The 22,930-nt window shown below is 41.8% G+C and overlaps 1 protein-coding gene across 1 annotated transcript in view; it reads right to left on the bottom strand.

The window, feature by feature from the left end:
* Positions 1-22,930, bottom strand: part of LOC120324766 (glutamate receptor ionotropic, kainate 1-like) — a gene marked incomplete at its 3' end in the record, with an annotated part of 72,344 nt that overhangs the window by 5,656 nt on the left and 43,758 nt on the right. The window contains exon 2 of the mRNA XM_039388875.1: positions 83-250. Within this exon, the coding sequence (XP_039244809.1) occupies positions 83-250 (168 nt within the window). The remainder of the gene's footprint in view (positions 1-82; positions 251-22,930) is intronic.

Below are 22,930 nucleotides of genomic sequence, written 5' to 3'. Positions count from 1 at the left end.
TCAGAGCAGAAAAGGAGATCAGGCTGGAAAGGTGTACAGTACAAAACATGTATGCTATTGACACAGTAATTGAGATAATTACCTCTTCTCGAGGCTTCAAAACTATCAAAAAGGTTAATTCTCTGGATGTCATAGGTTAATGTGGTATTAGGCATCAGTGTTCTGTTTCTATTAATGTTGGTGACAGCAAACTTGAAAGCCAATTCTTCAATATTAACAGGTTCATTTTCCACAGTTTCGAATATCCCTCCTGTTGAAACAGAGACAAATGAGAAGGATTATTCACCTCTGCATCGCTGTACATGAAAAGAGAGAAATAAATTATGAGCGATAATTTCTGAGTGTTTATAAAGGAAAACCAAATCACTGTTCAAAGCACTACAGCAAAAGCACACTGGATTATCAGTTTTTATCTCCAGAGGCACTGCAGGTTAACCCAATATCATGAATGTTGCTTAGACAAACATCTGGGAAAGATGAGGTGTGTTTGTTATTCAGGTTTTTCAAAGGAAAACTTTTAAATCCTTGTGAAAACTTCTATCTAATGAAAGCACTGATATTCACGGGTCTTGTCCCCCCTGCTCCAACCTGCTCTATATTTGGAGATGAAGCTTGGATGTGTTGGAGATGTTTTCTGAGGTGTTGCAAATCCTGGCAGTGCAAGATCCACACTCGAAAGGGATTGAGGAGCTTGAGAGGAAATGGAGTGAAAGTTTCCCCTCGAGGTCTGTGTTGTAGCAGGGCTCTGGGTTTTTTTAACCTTAGGCAATGTCATTGGTCATTCCTCAGCTTACTCAGGGACAGGGGACTATTTTTACTTTTTCCAAGCTCATTGCTGAATGAACTGAAGTTGGTGATCCAGAACATGGCCAAGTTGCTCCCACAGAGGATTCATCTCCGTGCCAAAGTGCTGAGTCACATCTCCAGTGGTGAGGTGTCTACCAGAGCCTTCTGGTTTGTCTCCTTGCAAGGACAGTGCTGGACCCAGCACAATCACTCCCAGATTCCCATCCTTCCTCTGGAATCTTCTTCTACCATCTGTTTTGATCTACTTGAATCAAGAGGTGTCCAGACCCACCCAGTGCAATTCCAGCAGGGCAGCTGCTCTTTGAGTGCTCTTCAGTTTGCCAAAACTTTTTTTCCTACCATTCAGACTGGAATTTTGTACACTTCTGGCTCCTTTTTCAGAAAAAATGAGGTGAGTCAGGGCTGTTTTTTAACCTGGAAGCAAGCTTTCCAAAAGAGGGCTGTAAATAACCAACCTGAATTTCAGAATGAACTTCTCTGGCACAAATTCTGAGATGGGGAAGGTGACTGTGTTTCAAGTTAACAGGTTGTCCCACTTAGACTGGGGTGTCTGTTCCCTCTAGAGGCTTTATTATGCCAACACCATATCCTGACTGTCCAGGGGCACTGGGATTTGATGAATGCATAACAAACAGAGCTAATTTTTTTAAAAAAAAGCTCCTCTAAACAGTAATCTCCAGCTTCACTACTTGATTTTGCAAGTATAATTTACTCATTTAGTGCAAGTCACTAGAGAATACTTTGGATTTCTCACTTACATATTTCCACGCTTCCCCATGTGAAATTTGAGGCCCAGATATCTCTTTCTATTTTCTGAGCATCTGAATGCATTCAGCCTGTGAGCTGCAATCTCTTGCAGTTTTGATGTCGCCGATATAGGAATAGTGCAGCCATTAGCTGACAAGCAGAAACAGTGGAATCAAAGCCTGTTTGGAATGTTAACCCAGCAATGAAAGCACTGGAGGCTATCAGACCCAAGCTGGCAATGCAGTCCCCAGCTACTCTTGAATACAGAGTGTTGTATTATCTCTTGAACCCATATATAGCAACGCCTTAACGTGACTTCAGCAATTTGCCAACATAAGCAATTTTCTTGTTCTTCACTATATGGATTTCTCATTTACTATATAGATGTATTAAAACCTGAAAGACTTTCTGTTTTTTTCCCCTCTCCCTCATAAAACATGCAAGTGGTTACAAGAGACTGTGACACACAGAAAGAGCTGGAAAAAATTTAAGGGCAGGTTTTGGAACCAAACGTAAAACATCAAGTAGAATGCTAAAAGACAGCAGGATTTTACAGAGCTTCAAGCTCCAGATCACCTGAAGGGAAAAAAAAATCTAAAGCCTGTGATGATACCAGTGATGATACCAACAAGTTTATTGGTTAAATACAATTTTCTTTCCCTGTTTTCACCTGAGGAAGATGGTTATTTTCAGTCAGCTATAATGCCAGCTTGGTCTTGGGTCAGAAAGGTCCAAGTGCTGGGTTTTCCTTGAACCCCTACAGGAATTAGCAGAGCATTGTTCCATAAGGCAAGGTGGATGTCACTGGATGTAAGGAATAGCCTGACATAACTATGAAATAAGACAGGGGGACCACAATCTCTCCCCACTTCCAATAGGATGAGTCTTTTGACATTTGATCTTGGCATAAAATGTCCTCCATCCTGGAAATTATTACTGTGTATTGTATCACTTTCTACTTATTTAAAAAATTAATTAAAACTGCTTCATCCAACCACCCTTGAGGCAACCTTCACACCTGTATGTACACAAGAACTTTCTCATTCTAGGGCTAGAATTATTTCCAGTCCTCTAATCAATTGCCTATTTAATGAAGATTAATTTTAATTGGTGTATAACCATGAACTATTTATACTTCATTAGCAGAATTTCGCAGAATTTTTGCTTGGTCCCCTTTGAAAAAAAGTAAAAGCTCCCTGGGCAGAGGGAAGGAGGGGAGGGAAAGGAGGAGTGATGAAAAGAGGGAAAGTTTTGTGTGGATGTGTTTTCTAAGCAAACTAATCCAAATTATGCATTATGCACACTTCAAATGTATTCCAGTCGTTTTTTCTGGAAGTCAGCTGTGTAATCATGGAATTGGGACCCCTGCAACAGATATTCCACGTTCCTTTTGTACACGTTGATGCAGCAGGAAAACTCTTACAGGGAACTCTGATTACAGTTTGCTGGTGAGATACTCTGGATAGAACATGGGATCCCAGAATGATTTGGGTTGGAGGAAACCTTAAAAATCATCTGGTGTTAATGCCCTGGACATGGGCAGGGACACCTTCCACTAGCCCAGGTCGCTCCAAGCATTATCCAACCTGGCCTTGGACACTCCCAGGGATGGGGCAGCCACAGCTTCTCTGGGCAACCTGTGCCAGGGCCTCCCACCCTCCCAGGGAAGGCTTTCTTCCTATATCTGAATTAAATCTGCTCTCTGTCAGTCTGAAACCATTCCCCCTTGCCCTGTCACTCCAGACCCTTGTAAAAAGTCCCTCTCCGTCCTTCTTGTAGCTCCTTCAGGTCCTGGAATAGGTCTGAGTAAGAACAGGACAGATAGCCAAGAGGTTCCTAGCTCTGTTCAGATGAACTGGAGATGCTGGAGAAGGCAACATTTAGAGTCTCCAAAAGCTCCCCCTCCCCACGAGGATGGGGAAGTTCTGAGGCCACAAAAGTCATTCTTCCAACTCAGTAAATCTTTACTTCACTGAATGTTCTCCTGATTAAACCCCAAAGGAAACCCCAAAGCCCATGAGAGAGTTTATGGAGTAAATAATTTTTTGGTTACTGTGGGTGAAGTTTGGCATAGTTACATGAGAAAAGCTTGGGCTGTACCTATTTGAGCTTGATTTTTCTGTGTGTAAAAAAGAGTTGAATTAGTCTATCAATTTACATCACAAACTAGCCAGCAGATAAAATCAGTCTGTTCCATGCTGCAGTATTTTCACCCACATATCCTTAATAAAATCTGGCAATTCAGTAAGTAGTTTCTGTTCTCCTTGTTCTGCTGATGACTGACAGCCAAGCTCAGAATTTATTGTAAGGTCCAGGTTAAAAGAAAAACTGCAGAGTAAGTGACAAGTTTGATGAAGAACCCATTTGTCAAATGATTCATTTAAATAAAGTAATTACTGTACAACATTTTAAAAACAAATTAACCACAGCATTCTGCAAGGGAAGGGGAAAAAAAAATCGATGTTAACTCAAGATATAAATGATGTTCCAGGAATGAAGCTGTTATTGCTAAGCATGAAAACAACCCCTGGCTTTCAAGGTAGCACATACATGGGAAAAGTGGAATTTTTTGAGCAGGTCCAGCTGAGGAGCAATGCCAGAGGTAGGTTCCCTGATCCTATTGCACTCTCTGCCAACTACATGTGAGCACATCAGTAGGAGAACCCAGTAGTGCTGTGCACTTAACTGATAATCCTATTCCAGTGTGAGAGGAGACCTTTCACTTTCAGCACTTACTTTGTCAAGTGATGTCTGTGAGGATGAAGGAAAAAAGCTGTATCTGCCCCTGCCTGGGATTTAGCTGTGGAAAGTAAGAGGAAAGGACTGCTTGGCTAAAGCTGCTCTGCCAAAAAGGGGGCTGAGCCAGCAGAGACTGCTGACTGACAAATATGACAGAGCAGCAGCTCCACTCATCCTCTGAAGACACAATATTGCTACAGCAAGTAAAATATCAAAAATATAAAAGCACACCTCGGTAGCACATCCCCTGAAAAAGCTTCTCCGGTCCTTCTGAGCCAGCAAATGTTTCCATTTAAAGGGGTCATCCAGGCCTGAGAGAACTTTAGAAAAGGTCATGGCTCAACAATTTCCACACCTTCCCTTGGGTCTCAGCGTTTCACTTCAAGACGAGGCACAGCACAAAAGCTTGTTACTGGGAAAATTCTCTATGCCTGTTTTAAAACCAGTCATAAACAGCAGCAGTTAAAAACTGTTGACCTTTCTGATGGCAGCTGTGGACCTCAGCCTCCTCAGGCTCCTTTGGGCAGGTTCCCTCAATGCAAAGCATCTCACTACCATTTTTCAGCAGGAATATAGCAGATGTAAAGTACTTTTTTTTTAACAGCATATACATAGAACTGCCTGAGTAGCCTTGAGGGAATTTCTGTGATTTCACTCAGTGCTATCGCTTTGATGCTTTCAAAGTAAAATGTTAACTTTTCAAAATACTTTTAAAAACTACATCATGCCTTTGGAGAGATTTTCCTTACCTACTCCACAGCAAACATTAGAACAGTGTCTGACTGCATTGGGGTGGGTTTTTTTGTTACTGTCTATGAAAACACTACAGAAAGGCAGATGAAATGGAGACAGGTTTATAGGGAAAGACAGGACTGACAGCCTGCAAAACAGAGGTGGGGAAATGCCATGTGTTTCCAGCACGGTGCTCCATAATTCCTTCTGAGGAGACCTAGAAAGCAAAATTGTGTCCTGCTCTTAAGCCAGCCTGAGACTCAGTGGACACTACAGAAAAACAGCTGTTTTTCAGATGAAGATCTTGCTCTGGGACATTTTGTTGTTTGTTGTTTTGGTGGATAAATATCATATTTCCCAATCAAATTTGTTAAAAGCCTCTCCAGCTCTCTGGTAGCTGTGTGAGGCAGCTCCATGGCAGATTCATGTCAATGCTCACCCACCGGAGCAGCAGCCAACCTTCCTCTTGTGCCACGATTCCCCTGTGTAGCAGCTGCTGAACTGTCCTCTAGACATGTTTTACTAGTATTCTTTATTGCTAACACAATTCTCTCTACTTTTTGACAGTGGAAAATGCTGGTGGCACAGGGAAGTCATTTACTTGTACTGTTAAAACAGAGAAAAGTGTTGCTGAATATGAGATATAGTATTCCAGGACCATAAGTTAAGCCACAATGAGATTTAAAAGATATATCAGTGGGATTTTTATTTGCTGCCAGATTTTCATGTCCCAGCACACCAGCTCTTTCCTACAGCCTAGAATACCAGCAATTTAAAGACAACAGATCAGCTATTCATATATGCATATGGCTCCAGGAGTAGCCATAGTACTACTAACACCAAGCATTTTGATATTCTGACAGAAATTCCAGTGAGAACCAGGAGGTGCTAAATAACCTGAAAGCTGTTCGTGTTCTTATTCAGGTTCTACACTTCAAAAAAAATGCTGTTTGAAAGCAAGCATGCTGTAAAAAACATTTGAAATATTAAGACATCCCTACTAAGAAGGATGGTAGAGGAAAAATATAGTTAACAACTAAGATTTTCCTCATGAAGGCACAAGTGGTTTTTTTCCCTTAACACAGAAAAAGGGGGATTTTACGGTCTGTGATAAAATCCTGTTTCTACGTGGTTGATGTCCAGGTTTCCTTACCTTGCTCAAAGGACACCCTGTTTCATAGCCTGGGTATCAACTGTGCACCTGGGGAGGTGTTGGTAGCACAGGATGACACAAGGAATAAGTGATGTGGAAGCACAGGGCCTGCTGGATCCCAATCCATCCCTAGAGCTTTGAGCCACCCACAGCTTCCGAAGGCAACACAAATGATTTCCAGAAACATCTGAACACCTATTTCCTGGAGGGGTTTGTGCTCTGAGAAGCCTCCCCTCCTTTCCAAGGCACCATCTGGACCCCAGCAGGTCCCTGGGAGCTCATTAAAGTCCCCCCGTCAGTCACTGCAGAGAAAGGAGAGGTAAAACCCCAATGACTGAGCAGCTCTGTGGCATTGGCTTCCCAAAAGAGGAGCTGCTGCTGATGCCAAGTTAATGTAGGAGGTTCATAAAGCCACATTAACACAGTTTCCCCTTGCTCTCTTTGATATAATACGGATTCCCACTGCTCCACTGCCAGGATGGGTCAGGACTCACACATGCTTTTGAAGCTCAGTGGGGCTGGGAGGGAGGTGCAGGCTCAAAAAGGAGCCAGGCAGAGCAAAAGGGGAAGATCTTTTCTCCAGATAATGCCCACTTACAGAGTTCCACTTGGACTGAAAGCACTTGCTGTTGGAAACCCATTCCAAGCGTATTTTTCCATCCTTATCTCTTGCCAAAGGGCAGGTTCTCCTGTGCCACGAGGTGTCCAGCTGAGAGCCAGCACACGTGCACTCACTACAGAGCTAAGCCTGGGCATTCATCTCACCAGAAAAGAATAATTACATGAGTTAGTACTTACACTTGAGCAGTATCTGTCTTTGAAAAGTTAGCTCCGACTGTGTAGTATTAGTCCAGAAATTGGCTATTACCTCTAATTTATATATGGCCTGTAAACTACTCCATTATGTGCATGTGTATTAAAAGTTTCTCGGGAAGAATCATAACAATCCCAATCCTATAACAAACAGTAACTGTAATTTGCATTTCCAAATGCCGACAGAAGTGGGTCTGCTCCCCTAGGTTTCTGTGGAATTAGGGGCATGGGGGTTGCATTTGGCTCTCAGAACACAAACTGAACACATTACCACTCTGTGCACGGCTGAATTCAGCCCTGCTCCAGGGACCTCTGAGTTAGGCAGCTATTATCACCCTCATTTTACAGACAGTGGAGCTGAGAGTGACTTCCCTACCATCATTCCCTCTTCAATCTGTTCAAAAGCTGATTTGGAAGCTTTCCATACATTGTGCTCTGTTCCAGTCTATTCCCACCCTTTCCAAGGCCCTGTCCTTACCTTGGCATCCATCATTTTTGCATTCACCCAGTCTGGTCCCTGTCCAGGGTGCCTTGGATTCTATTCCTCAGTGCTATAACCTGCCAAATGTCACTGCCACTCCATTGCCTCTGCCAGATCCTGGATCATTTTTCCTCTGTAACTCATTTTCCCTTTGTAACTCATTGTCCGTCTGTGGGCTCCTCCTTTTAGGAGGCACTTCAAACAAAACTCAAAGTGCCAGTCCTTGCCCTTTGTACCCTCATTGTTCAGCCATCTAAATTTAAAAGAATGGCAGTGGGCACAGACAGGCAAATATCCCTCTCTGATGCTCACCTGGATTTCCTGCCTCCCTTATCCCCAGCTCTGCACTTAATTGCACCCTGTCTCTGTAGATTACAAGCTTCTTGAAGCTATAAGAAATTTGCTGCCAGCAGGATAATTTTATGAATTTAATAAATACAGGGCTGACTTTGGGAGTTGGGGTGATGGTCACATTTTCCTTTCTATGACTGTGTGGTAGGACTTGGAACCTGAAACCTGGGACAGGCTCAGGACCTGAAACCTGACCAAAGAAGGAGGTGCAACCAAGTGTCAAACTCAGCAAATGTGGCTTTTTAAGAAGACTAGGTTTGTTTATGGAAAGGTCCCCGCCTATCTGACAAATTGAGCATCACCTTGGCTCCAATCTGTCCATCTGAAATCCAGCTCTGGGCATGTGTTTAGGATGTGGTTGTATTCCAGTGGCTTTTGTGAAGATTTTGCTCTGAGCTGTAACAACATTGTATAAAATTTGCTTGATTCTTTGCTGAACTCTCAGAGGGACTCAGCCTTTCTGCTGTTTTCATGCAACATGGTTTAGTGCTTAATTACACTGTGATGAAATGGGTAGAAATCACATTTTGGTCTCAGCCCTCATGTGAGTTCTGTGTCTGTCAAAGAGCTGCAACCCCTTTCAATGGACCTGAACAAACAAGACCTGGGTGAAGATTGAGATGAAGGACACAAAGGATGGAAAAAGTCTTAAATGAAAATGTTAAAGCATTTCTCTCTCCCAAACATTCTCTATGTGAGCCAGGGCCAGGTTTTTATGATTATCTGCACCCGGGAAAGGTGCATTCAGCAATGCTTTCATCCTTTGGAAAGCAGAGGGATAAAAATACACGTGTGTTATGTACATGTACAAAAAGTTGAGCTTATTAAGATACAAAGATCGGTCTTTTATTTATTTCAGTTCAACTTGTGAGTCTGGAGAGATTTCCCAAAGGCACAATTGGTATGATTCATGTTATAGAATTTCTAAGTAATGAACTTTTTCCTTTTTTAACAAGGGAAAAAAATTGGTTGACCTGATTTAGGTATCTCTTGCAATACTAGTTAGAAGCTAAAGTATCATTTTAGAAGTGCAAACTCTCTATTTGATGGAAAGTTTTAAAAATATTGCCTCGTTGCCTTTATTTTATTATTTTCCCTTGATGCTAATCAGGAAAATGCAGGATAATACATAAGATATTTATATGATTTGCTTTTCTTCCCCCCACATAACCATACCCACTTGGGCAAAACACCTCTCCAGGCACTGCAGCATTAACTTCCAACAAGACAAAACCAGGAGAGGGAGAAACTTGGTTCTAATTACCCAGTTACACACGCAACATTGGGTCCCATCAGATGCTATTTCTGGCCATGCAGGAAGGAGGAGGGAATTAGAATAATTTCCCCGTTATTTCTTGGAGCTAGAATTAGGTAGATGAGCCTTGCAGAGACCAGGCTTAGATTTTGGGTGACATACATGTCATATATGGGGGATATGACATGGCCTGTAGGCTGTTCTAAATGTTTCTCCTGATTTCAGTGGGTTTTGATCACATTCTCTCATGGCTCAGCAGTTCTCCCACCATGTTGTAAGGACTTAAACAGTCCCACTAGAAAAGAAACTTACTTTCTCATGTCCTTTTTAATCTTTCAAAGCACTGCTTCACAATTATGCTTTTCCTACGTATCTGAGTCAGAGGATTTCCCTCTGAGACACCCAGACTTCTTGACATATTAATTGCTCAGCATGTGAGGGACTACAAGGTGCTTCTGAGAAAGGAAAGGAAACATGAAAGAGAGAGGAGGGAACAATCCCCCCCCCCCAAAAAAAATAATCAAGGTTTATAATAAGGAATAAAGGAAGGGAAAAAGAATTTAACAGAAACAAAAAGCAGATGAAGAGAGTGGAAAATGGTTGAATGAAGGCTAAAAGACTGATGGCATTGAGCTGCAGTTGTGAGTTTGCACAGGCAATGAAACTACTTCAGGATTAACCATTTTCCTCCAGCTGTTAGACAGGAATAGAAAGACATTTTGAAATCCAAGACAATACTTTGAAATGTGCACTATTCAGTAAACAGCATTTTTTGTGCATAAATGCCAGGGTTATATCTTTAAAAATTATACAGCCTTTCTTTTTGTGAGTGCCCATTAAGCACTATTATCTGTAAGATGCTTAGGAACATAAGGTCTTTATTAAAGCTGAAGAAATCTGAGCTTATCCTCAAAAAGCAGGGATAAAATCAGATCACGACCTAACCAAAAGTACATCCTTTCCAGAAAGGAGGTGGTGGTGGAGGGAGGTTAAAAGGTGGGGGGGGACATTTTAAACTCTAACTTCAGTCAGTCACTGTTCCTTTCTGAAATCCAGCTGTTGCAATTCCCATGAAAGGCAGTGCTGCCTGTGATCCAGAAATGATTGCCACGGGGGATGCCAAGAAGCCCTCGGAGTGCAGATATCTTCATTTATAAATTACTATGCACGCCTTGCATTTTGAAGCATGCAAAAAATAGTATCCTAATCAGGAGTTCAAACACTGAGGATACAAAGATTCCATTAGCTCTTGCTGTCACACTCTCTGCATGAAGCCACAGTGAATTACGGCTTTGCCTTCCTTCTCAAGTGCAGGAATTGCTCGTGGCAGATTTCTCTGAGTCTGAAGTTGGTCCTCTTGCTCTGGCTTAAAATCATTGATCTGAAATGGAGCTCCCAAAAGGAAAGGACCAGCAGCACACAAAGCCACGGGTCTGAGAGACACAAGCTGCCCAGGCCGTGCCAGGGTGTGTCATTAAGGAGGGATGAACCTGAAGTTTAAAAATAAAAACTCAGAAGAGACATAAGTGATTTCACTGGTTTTTGTCATAAGTAATAAATTTAGCTTTCCTTGGGATAGAGGAAGGATTAACCCCAGGTTTGCCACTGGATCAATTTATGTGATTCTCCTGAAACTCCAAACACACATGTTTGGGGTGGGGACACTTCACTGATGGCCACCCACGATTTGGGAGAGATGAGGAAGTTTGCAGGGTTTGCTCAGGATTTGCCTGTTGTTCTTTAAACTTCACAGAAACGGATTTTTCCATCCCTCTGGATTATTCTGCCCCTCTTTTACCAGCATTAATGTAGTTTCATCCTCAAATCCTCGAGTGTCAAAAAAGAACACACAGAAAATGAGCTGACATTTTGCTAACCAGGGTATTATTTTTATTGCAGCCTCAGCATTGCAGGTGCTTTAAGGGAAAATACCAGGATACATTTTCAGTCTTGGAAAGTCTAATGTCTAAGTAGGCTCACCTAAAATTATGCTTTTAAGGGTGGGGGTTGCAGATTTTGCAACTGATCCTCTCTTACAAGTAATGTTTAATCAGCACCTGTGCTTTGAGTTGCCATATTTCTTTATAATAATGATGGTTGGCTCTTGAAAAGACACTTACTTGAGGTGCCTGCAATTTAAAGCTTTCTTGGTAATTATCAACCTGGAACATTTATATTCCTCAATCTACTGAGGGCCATTTGTGTCTGAAAAATGTCTTATTCAACAGCTACATTTGCAAATATTGAAGTACCAAGTGTAAACAAAATGCTCCTGCACCTAATCACAACTTTACATGAAGTGCTGAATTCCACAGCTTCAAGAGAAATTTGGAATAGGAACACAAACAACTCCAGGAACTTTTTTTTCTTGTAATGCTTCTCCTCCCACCACCCCCCTCCAAAAAAATAAATTCTTCTAAAAAACATTTTCTCGAACGACTGATATGAAAATGCTTGGAATTCACAGAGGAAACCAAGACTTCCCAGCAGTGTTAAACCACCTGATGGAGACACATACGGTGTTGAAATTCCTGTTCAGAACAGAGTCTAAACTAACTCCAGAAATTCTTGCACCGGGGGAATTTTCCTGGTCACATCATCACTTTTCTTGATGTTGAATATCCCCAGAGGTTCCTGGGAGCCCAACTTTTCATTTGTGTGTGAATCTGGGGACTTGAGAGGCTCCTACTCAAATCACTCATGAAACCTGTAAAAGGGGGATTTTTAGGTCAGCCACCTTCATGCTGTGTAGGTAAATTTTGGGATACCTGAGCCAGGAATGTTATATCCATATAAAACCCAAACACAAAATGTTTAACATTCATACCTGCTGTGGACATAGAAATGTCTTTCACCAGAAATCACACTCAGAATGAGACATTCCACTCCAACACCTTCAGTGGGAACAGCTTCATCAAGGATTATTAATGCTGGTTAGGGATGTTATTATAGATATTACACTAATTTGTTGTATTAAAGCTATACTTCACTGTAGTTATTATATTTATTGATAGGAAAGTTAGATATGTGCTTTGGAAAAAAAGGCGGGAAAATTTGATTCTGGGTAATTATACAAATGGGTCAAAACTGTTTTAAAAGTTAATAAAAATAATTAAAGAAACAAAAAACCAGTTATCTAAAAAACTGGATGCAACATGTCTGGGCTCCAGGAGATGACTGCCTGAGTTACTAAATCATCACTCATACTTTTAAAATATGAAAGCTGATGCTACACTAGTTATAGCTACTTTGGGGTTTTTTTTAGCCTCATAGTTTCATTGCAGGAAATTTCAATCAAAAGCCCATAAAATAACCTTGCCATGAAGAGGAAACTGTAATTACTTACAATTAGTACAGTGTGTAAAGGATGGCTTCAATTCAATTAAACAATTTCATAATTTATGGAACAAATTATGGCCATAATGGCCATAATTTCAATGGGTTGCCATCAATCAGGAAACAGCAATGTAAACTTCAAAATAAAATTAAAAATTCAGCTTAAGGAGACACCAGATATTTTGTCCTTGCTCAGTGACTCAGGTTTCCTCTGCGTGTGTCAAATTTCCTGTACATTGTATGACTTTGAATTCTCCTTTTCTACATTTATAAAAGGTCTTCTGAGGCACAGGGTGGGATTGTTGGGATGTCCTGTGCAGGGCCAGGAGCTGGAGTTTGATGATCCCTGTGGGTCCCTTCCAACTCAGGATATTCTATGATTCCACATTACCAGGTGGAATTTTTTGGAACAGGTTTACATTATTTTGGGAGCTACATTTTAAGTCTGTTCAAAGTGCTACCAAGGAAAATCTCCCCCTGACAATCAAACAGAGCTTGAGTTGAGCTCCTCATGTCTGCACAGCTGCAAACCTCAGGGTGGATCCCCGTTCCAGGAGCATGGACAGAGCTCCAGGCTGCTGAAGCTGTGGAATCTGTGGGAACTGGAAAAGCAGAACTGCTTGAGAGGCTTCCCCAGTTGGTGTCAAGCACAAATTTCACCTGAGACAGATGTGGGACTGAGTTTTTCCAATTCCCAAGGTCACTTAAAAAGGCTTTCTGAGGGGAATGTGGCAGAGCTCAGGGAAAAAAAGAGTGAGGAATAAAAGGCCTCCTAAAAGGCACCCCTGTCTTGCAGATTACCCTGTAAACCCTTCAGATTCAGGCAGCTGCTTGCAGGAAGATACAGACTATTTCTCTCAGATTACATGATGTGAATGCAACATTTCCCCCTTTAGTCAGCAAAATCAGGATTCAACCCATTCTGAAGTGTTATCACATTGGTTCCAGTAAGTCAAGAAATAAGCTGTTCAAAGGAAGTGCAGCAAACACAGAGTTATTATTTTCCCTAACAAAGAGGTGTTTGGGGTTTTTGTTTGTTTGGTTTTTTTTAAACAGGTACTGTTTTAAAGCCCATAAGCCAAAAATGTTACTCCTTGACAGGCTGCCCTTAATTCAAATCAACCCTGAAAAGATGAGCCACAGTCACACAGAAGTTACTGCTCTCACTTTTGAGGTAAGGGGAGGAAATTCAACTGCCTGTTTATGATGGAGGATAATTGTAGCTCTCCTAATGATCCTGCCTGGCCTAAAACTTTATGAAACTCTAGAGGCAGTAATAAATCATAGCAGGGATCTCAACCAAGAAGGGGGGATGCTCCTGTGTGGCAGGAAAGCTTTCCTTCACAGTCATGTCACAACAAACTGGGGAACAGAATTATGTGCACGTGTGGTTCTCACTCAGTGACAAAGCAAACACTGCCTCTAACTATGTGTGTTTTCTGGGAGACACAGAACATTGAAAAATGGTCAAATTAACAACTGCAATACATTCTCCATGTAAATTAAATGCTGTGTAGACGACACTTGTAGTGATTATAGCTCGCTACATGACATATGTTTAATGATTTAGATTGGCTGCTGTTGAGAGGGATTTAATTTAAGGCACTTATGGCATTGGGCTCAAATTATTTGCAAGAGTTGATTGACGCTGATGTGTTACCCTGCAGCTTGTGTTCAGCTCAGGATCATCCTCTGTGGACATCTCCCTTATCTCCTGCAGGATCTAAGCCCTGGGTTCCTCTCACATTTTTATCCCCCCATACATATTGTTTAACCACTTTCCAGAACAATCAGATGAGAGAACAAAATTTCTGTGTGTCCTTGTATTTGATTTTTTTATGTCTGCAATTTTTAAACCATTTCCCTTGAGAACAGGCTTTGGACACCTAGTTCCCATGAAAATGAGCAAGAACTGGTCATCCGACCCCATAAGAAGCTTTTCAACTCTTCATTTTTCTGTCTGTCTGTATCAACAGTCATCAGTGAGCTGCTGATTGTAGGAACCCATGGACTCAGAAGTGTCACCAGCAAATTTGGTAGCAGCTTAAACTTAATCTGAGCTATGGAGCTCCCAGAAACCTTCCCTGGGATGTTATCTCCCCATGCTGATAAAATCCACTCCATAGTGTTTAGCAGCCATATGTTCCCCACGGAGCATCTGCAGGGCACATCTCCTGCTGGAATGACATGGGAGGTGAGTGCATGGCTTTCACTGAGGCTGTTTGAGAGTGAAAATGAGATTTGGATCCAATATGTAAAAGTATTCCATTAACTCTTTTGGCCTTTGGACTGGCTCCTCAGCGTTCACTGCTCTGGCCCTTATTAACAGCAATGACTGCTAAATCCCTTGGGATGGTGGGGAATGAGGAGGGCAGATGAGAGTAAATAATCAAAGTGAGTGTGTCATTGCCTTGTAGCACAAGCCCAACTGGCTTGGGAAAGGCTGAGGACATCTGAAGCAGTGGTTAGCTCGTTATTATAGAATCAAAGAATCACCGAGGTTGGAAAAGACCTCTGAGATCACAGAGCCCACCCTGTGCCCCATCCCCACCTTGTCCCCCAGCCCAGAGCACTGAGTGCCATGCCCAGGCCTTCCCTGGACACCTCCAGGGATGGGGACTCCAAACCTCCCTGGGCAGCCCCTTCCAATGCCTGACAACCCTTTCTATGAAGAAATTCCTCCTGATGTTCAACCTGAACCTCCCTTGGTGGAGTCCTCTCATCCCATTCAGACACTGGATGGCTGGTGGTGCCCTTCAGATTTGTCAGCTAGCTGGCTACTCTGTTCCAGTTTCTAGGAGCTCTGGGAAGGAATGGGTTACTTCTTCCAGGTCTCCTGTGTGTGTAAATTAGTTCCTTAATGCACTGTGGGGAAAAATATCCAGCTGCTGGCTGCTTGAAGGCAAAAAACCTGGCAGGGGACGTAGTAGGGTGGGAGTACAAAACATGAACTCAAACTGCTGCACTGCTCAGTCAGGAGCAAATAACAACCACGAGGCTTGGAGAATTCTGCATCACATTGCCAATAACCCTTTTTCCTACAAAAAACAGCCCTTACAGAGGAGGATTGCGCTCCTTACTAGCATAGAAACACTCTGGAAACACTCTTTTTCCTTGGGGGGGAAGTGAGCCACCTTAAGCTCTGTGCATCATCAAAACCTCTCTGGCTAGGACACAGGACTGGCAGCAGCCCACGGCAGGGAGCTGCAGTTCCCATCACTAGAGCCATCCCTGCAATCCATGGGCCAATAAATGCTCTGGCTCAGAACTAGGATGCCCCCTCTGCTGATTTTGAGCTATTTATACATGTCTTCTGTGCATATTCCCCCTCTCATGGGCAGTGCAGGTATGCCCAGCTAAAGCAGGTGTAAAATATAGGTTGAATGCTCAGTAAAAGCCTTACAGAAAACCTGGGGTTTAAAGGAGTATTAAATAGAAATCAGCTAAATGAGTTGGAGAGGAGAGCAAACACTAAGTACCTTTTAAAAAAAAGAGCTAAAATAGTTTGCACAAATTGCCTGTGAAATTTCCCACTTTTCAGTGTGTGGATAACTTGTAAACCTTCATTTGGATTCTTCTTTGCCCCTTAACGATTATTACATTTCAAACTATGGAGCATTTTCTGAGACAAACCTTTGCCTTTATATGCACTGTAGCCAATACAGCCTTTGAAACATTAAATTGTTTCAGATTATTAAATTACAGACAGGGGGATCAAGGGCACCCTCAGGCAGAGGACACCAAGTTGGATGGGAGTGTTGATCTGCTGGAGGGCAGGAAGGCTCTGCAGAGGGATTAGGTTGGATATTAGGGAAAATTCTTCATGGAAAGGGTTTCCCAGCCCTGGAACAGGCTGGAGTCCCCATCCCTGGAGGGATTTAAGAGCTGTGTGGATATGGCACTTGGGGCCATGGGTTAGTGGTGGCCTTGGCAGTGCTGGAGGAAAGTTTGGATCTTAGAGGGCTTTTCCAACCTTGATGATTCTGTCAAATTTGTCTTTTTTGAACTCTAACAGGTGGCTTTTCTTATGATTACAGCTAAATTTTTGTCCTATACATTATTTTGTGAGCAGAGGTAAGACTGAAGGTTCGAACTCTAGAAAAAGGCAGTAAAAATACATTAGTAGGCATTTATAATTCATTTCTGTTCAATAAAGCTTCAGCAGTGAGCTAAATTAGCTTATTAATATAAGAAGTTGCTGTTGGTTCTTGGAAAAATTGGAAAAAATCAAGAGCGGTAAGAAATTGAAGAAAATTAAAAAGATTATAAAAAATTTCTGACTGACATACCTCTGTTTTCTCAATCATTTCTTTTTTTGCAATTTTTTTTCTGTTTAGCTTCTGGAGTATATAATTTGTATCTTTTCAAAGGGGTGTATAACTTTAAAACCATTTTATGTGGCGACTAGACACCTTTAAAATAGCAAATGAGTCCAGATGTCAAGTGTTCAATGAGTCTGGAGGGAAAAACCAGCAGAAAAGAAAAGTAGCTGCTAACAAAATATGCAGCTTCTCATTAGTGTAGGAATCATGGCCACAAGACTCAGAGGCAGCAAATATTGTACTAGTTTTTAGGAAAAGGAGAATGATGGGAATGATGTTGAGAATTCTGATTGAAAGGATAAAGTATAAGATGGAATTTGTAAAATGGCTGAGGAAAATGACCTGAGTTATATATATTTAATGGTTAATTTAAAAATTGAACTAATCAATTTAGCTCTTGCTCTTCACAAAGGACACCTCAAAGCTTCTGTGAATCTTTGTCTTTCCCATTTTTAGGTGTAAATGGATCACACTTGTGCTGCCTAAGAGTCCTTTTTATTACTCTTGAAAGCAGAGTGTGGAGTCCACACATGTCCCTCTCAACAGGGTGTGAGAAAACCTGTTTCTCCTTTGCTAATGTGGCAAATGCTTTATTCGAGGAGTGAACTCCTTCAGCTGTTCCGTGGGCATCCTGTGAATGAACAGCTTCCTTGTTTAAGGTATATTTTTGAAATTAAAAAAAAATAAATAAATGAAATAAAAAAATAAATAATCTCTTTCTCTGAAAGCCCCATGTAATATCTGTAAATATTTTAGTGCGGAGATCGTGCCTTTTTTACATAAACACGTAAAACTCAATTCCATGGCATTTTTGTCCCACAGAAAACCAAATGATTTAGGAAATGGTGACGTGAAGTTTACTTAAACTTCTCTATGATATTCATCAAATTCGAAATTAAAAATCAGGGGGACTGTGCAAAAGCAATGCAGACACAAGTTAATTCGTTTTCCCTCTCTTTTTTTTCCCCACTGAAAATGGAGAGATGTGAAAACCATCTGAAAAAGGGTCTGGGTTTGCTTTGATGTCCTATTAATGAGCCTGTTTTCTCCCCTTAGCACATGAAATTATCTTGTTGGCAATAGGAAAAAAACAACAACCACAAAACCACAACAAACAAAGAGAGAAAGTGCAGGTAGTTCTGGATTAACTCCATGTCATGGAGGTATGAGATTGAGAAGAATTTTCTGCTGGTTTTCCTAATAACTCTTTGACACCAGTGTTTTAATAAAATTATCTCACCTTCTGAAACATTTGGATAATTAATTAATTGAGTGATAGAGCTGTCAGCTCTCTGCTGCTCAGCTGACCAGCTGACACACCAAGGACTTTTTTGCAATTGGTGGATGTTGGGTTTGATGTTTAATTCCCTTATTTCATCAAAAGACTTTATTTTAAAAGACTATTTGAATCATGCATGTGCTGGAGATGTTTCTTATATCTAAATTATCTACTGGAAGAAATGGGGTTTTCTTGATTAAAGTTTTTTTTAAAAAAAGAAATAAAGTTTTTCTTCATGTGGGGACTTTTGTTATGAAAGTCATTTTGCATTATTCAGACGTGGTGGCAACGAATTACAAATTTCCTCATCCATCAAAGTGCAGCTTCTGCAAAATTTCCCTCATCCTGAAATGGCTTAGAAACACAACACAGCACGTGCTGAGGTCCCCTTGCCCCTTCACAAAGCTTGCTACTTCTATTTTATTTTTATTTTTAAATATTAAAAGTCCCTGTCGAGCTCCAGAAAGTACAAAGACAAGTGGAAGGACAAGGCCTGCTCCATGGGAAGGTGTTCACAGCAGCCCAGAAGAACAGTTTCATGAAAATAGAACCATTTCCATGAAAACCTGACTCTGAGGATCATATTCAAGTTAAAACTTGCCGCAAAATAACATTCTGGAATTATCCTAAGCTCCTGAGGTCCCTTCCAGCCTGAATTGTCCTGTTGTCCTACGAACAGCTGGACACGTTTACTGGACAGAGGCCAGGCAGCAGTTTGGGAAAAGTGGTCTTTAGCTGAAATAATGCAGATGATCATGGAATCAGAATGGTTTGGGGTGGGAGGGACCTTAAATTCATCCAGTCCCACCCCCTGCCAAGGGCAGGGACACCTTCCAGCAGCCCAGATTGCTCCAAGCCCCATCCAACCTGGACACCTTGGACACTTCCAGGGATGGGGCAGCCACAGCTTCTCTGGGCAACCTGGGCCAGGGCCTCCCCACCCTCACAGCCAAAAAAGTCTTCCTAATATCGAACCTGAACCTACCCTTTGTCACTTTGAATCCATTCCCCCTTGTCCTGTCAGTCCAGGCCCTTGTAAATATTCCCTCTCCATTTTTCCTGTGAGTTCAGGTCCTGGAAGGTCACCCTGGAGCCTTCCCTGTTCCCTTCCAGTACATCACACAGGCTCTTCTCCCAAGTTTTGCATGCACACACATCCTCCTGCACTGCTTGGGTGGTTCACAGCAAATAAAGTGTTGGTTTGATTGATCTCTTAAAATGAGAACATTTACACCCAACTCTGCCTGGCCTGGGCTGTGTGTTTTATTCCCCGCAGATTCCAGCACCTCGTCCCCGGGACTGGTAGCAAGGAGTAAACAGAAAGAGCAGAATTTCTGCAGATTAGTTCCTTGCAAATGTATTCTTTGAGGATCTGTCTCGGTGCACGGTTCAGTGCTGAAAAGGGAATATGGATTTTACATATTTTATATATTCCCTCTTTTTCTTTTGGATTGTGGCCAGCTCTGGCTTTTCACGAAGGCTGGTGTTCCTGTTTATAACACCAGGTACCCCTGTTTATGATATCAGGCATTTCCATTTATAATGTCAAGCATTCCCATTTATAATGTCAGAAGGGATGTAGGAAAGTGGGCAGAAGCACAGTGTCTCATTTCCATGCACAGATTCAAATATTGACCTCCCTCTTTGTCTGTCCCAGGCATTTGCATTGCATTTTTGGGGAAAAGCTGTGAGCTTTGCATCTAAGTGGATGTTGCCACCACCATGGCATAAGGAATTAAAAATCTTTGCATTTTCTGCTCTTGCCTATGACAGGGAACTGCAGAGGGTAGAAGCACCTGGCAGGTAATTCAATTTAATTCCTGGAAGAGCAGCTGATATTTGCCTCCAGCCCATTTCCTTTTCTCAGAAGACACATTTCTGTGACACAGACACAGAGGTTACAGAAAATTGTGTCAAATACCATAACATACAAGACTTAGCAGTTGTTTCAGGACAAAAATACAGCAAACCAAAATGGGCAGTGCTGCCAGGCCCTTTAAACCCATCTGGAAAGTACTTCCCAGAAAGTAATTCAAGTTCCAGCTATGGATGTTCCCACTTTTTGACCCAATGCTTCTTTTTGCCTTGTGGCAGGAGCTGTGTGAGCCCTCACCTGAAGGGATGTGTGCTTTGAGATGAGGTCCAAGCTGTGAGGGAATTCTCTGTTCTGAATAAGCCACTGTGTCTGAAATCCCACCTTAGAGTGATGGTGAAACTGCAGCTGCATGTGCTCTCCAGGGAATTTTTAGGCAGGCACTAACTTCCACAATGTTTATGCATGTCATCCATCATTGCAATGTTTAAATCCTCTGGATATCCAGAGCCAGAAAAAGTCAGGCTTAGGGGGCTTGCTGTGGCTTTGATATAAACAGAGAAAAACCCTTTTGCCTCTTTAGTGTTGAAATTGCTTTGACACTCTGAGTTGGCCCAGATTGACCAATATGCCAGATGGATATGGGAAATACCTTGGATTTTATGATGCTTTACAACTTACAAATTACCCAAACCCATTTCCTAGAAATTATTTAAAATATTAAGGCCCCAATTTTCAGAATGAGCCTCCAATTCTTTGCCTGCAAATAATTACAGGTACAATTTAGAGCAAATGGATGCAAGGGCATTTTTTGAGATTTAGACCTCTGCCTACCTGATTATCCCACAAAAAGATGATTATGTGCTATAAAATGTTTCCAGAGTAACCTGTCTCTTGCTTCCACAAAATTAAAGCCTGAGTTGAAGTCCTCTCAAAAAAACCCCTGAAGTTAAACAGTAATTATACAATTACTGTATATCTTTTTGCAACAGAGCTTTAAAAATCTTCCAAATCTTTCTTTAAATACGTGTTTTATTGTTATCATAATTTCCCTGGGGTCTGCTGCACTGGCAAACTTATGGTCCCTCACCTAAAAACGTCAGTGTGGTGCCTTTGGTACACATAAGAAAGATAGATCTTCCTTAATGTCGTTCTAAAAACTATTTTCATGTTCCAGCATTTGGATTTATGAAGCATAGGGTATATGTGTTATATAATTTTATTTGAAAGTAGTAGAATTACATGAAGGAAATAGGGCTACCATTAGGTAAAAAATAAAAAGACCACAACAAAAAAATAAATAAAGGTATTATGTTAGAGGAGAGATAGTTTGTACCTCCTTGAGGAACAAGGATTGTTGCTTTTGAATTTATTTTTGTTTTAATTTTTCCAGAGACTGGTGTAGCTACAGTGAAATTCAATGCAAATATCATGGTACTGATAAAGAGACTGTAATATCCACATACACAGGCTTGCATAATGGTGCAGCCCATAAATATACCATGCATTTTCTAGGACATGTTATCATAGGGCAGGATTTAGTGGATGGATTCTAACTGTAATGTCAATTGAAATATTTGGAGTGGGACTTGGCTCACATTTTTCACCATATCTTCCCACTTGGTATTACTAGAGAATGCCAGACAGAAGAAACTTCTGGGAAAACGTTCTGAAATCAATAAAATATGAAAAATGTGTTAAAAAAGTAGGAATTCCACCCAGAAAGGAGAGGGAATTAATGTTTTATTCAAAATATGTAAAAAAAATAATCCGAAAGCACAGGCTAAACTTTCTTCAGAGCTGAGGTTCCAGAAAACTCACCCTGACTGGGAACATAAATATATGTCACTTATGGAAATATGGACACCTAGTGAAGGTGACAGTTCCAGAATATGCCACTGTGGTCCAGAAGCACTGGAAAGATGAAGCAAATCTGACTTCACCAGGAGAGGGCTGACAGATAATATCTTCAGGCTTATTGATGGCTGTGAACTCTCCTCCTGTAGGTAATGAAGGTCATAACTGACAGCCCTCCAGAGCTGATCTGGTCCTACAAGCTTCTGTCATGGTGCAAAGCAGGGTAAACCTGCATGACATTGCCTTTGGAGGTGGTGGGAGAAAAGGGAATCACAGAATCATTCAGGTTGGGAAAGACCCCTGGAATCATCGAGTCCACCCTGTGCCTGATGCCCACCTTGTCCCCAGCCCAGAGCACTGAGTGCCACGGCCAGTCCTTCCTTGGACACTGCCAGGGGTGGGGACTCCAAACCTCCCTGGGCAGCCCCTTGGTTAGGGAGCAAATCTGTCTGGAAGCCATTCCCAGCTATGTGAGGGACAAGAAGGTGGTTGGAAGCAGCCAAAATTAAACTCCTTCCCCTCTCCCCCCTAGCACTGTCCCTGATGGAGTCAGCACAAGGCAAAGCAGCTGGTTGGAAGTATCTGTGAAAAGAGATCCTCCAGGTTTCTGGGTGAAGGCTCCTACATTTTCACTCTGCCAGGTTGTTCCTTATGGCCATAATATCCTTGTGGCAGGCCATAATATGCCTGTGACAGGCCATAATATCCCTGTGACAGGCATATGTCTCTCTGCAGGGAGGCTGCTGCTTTATTTTCTACCCAACCTTCCCATGCTGAGTGGAGGTGCCAGCTCTCCACTGTGAAGTAGGAAAGGGGTAAGGCTTTTAACAGCAGGTTTTATTCTTGTGACTTCAGCCTTTCCCTGCAAAGGTTATGAAAACACCTATAAAACAGTTTATTTTTGCAAATCTCCTAAAGCTGTCACATAACCCTTGCCTGCTTTTCACTCCTTGACGGGGCATCAAGAAAGTGTGTCCAGAAAACCATAGAATATTAAATAGTAAAATTTGAGTCACAAAAATTGAGGGTTTTTTCCAAGTGTATTTAATTTCTAGCCATAGTGCAGACTGTGGTATATAATTACAGGGAATTTGAGTAATACTGTTTTTGATTAATGTCTAAATGGAGAATCAAATTGAAAGAGAGCAAGTTTTGATTAGATATTAGGAAGAAAATTCTTTACTGAGGGTGGGGAGGCCCTGGCCCAGGTTGCTCAGAGAAGCTGTGGCTGCCCCATCCCTGGAA

This window comes from Pipra filicauda, unplaced genomic scaffold (assembly GCF_003945595.2).
Source record: "Pipra filicauda isolate LSUMZ 115617 unplaced genomic scaffold, ASM394559v2 scaffold693_size149821_pilon, whole genome shotgun sequence".
Classification (NCBI taxonomy): domain Eukaryota; kingdom Metazoa; phylum Chordata; class Aves; order Passeriformes; family Pipridae; genus Pipra; species Pipra filicauda.
Note: the sequence above shows the minus strand (reverse complement) of the source record. Positions and strands in the feature narration are given on the sequence as shown.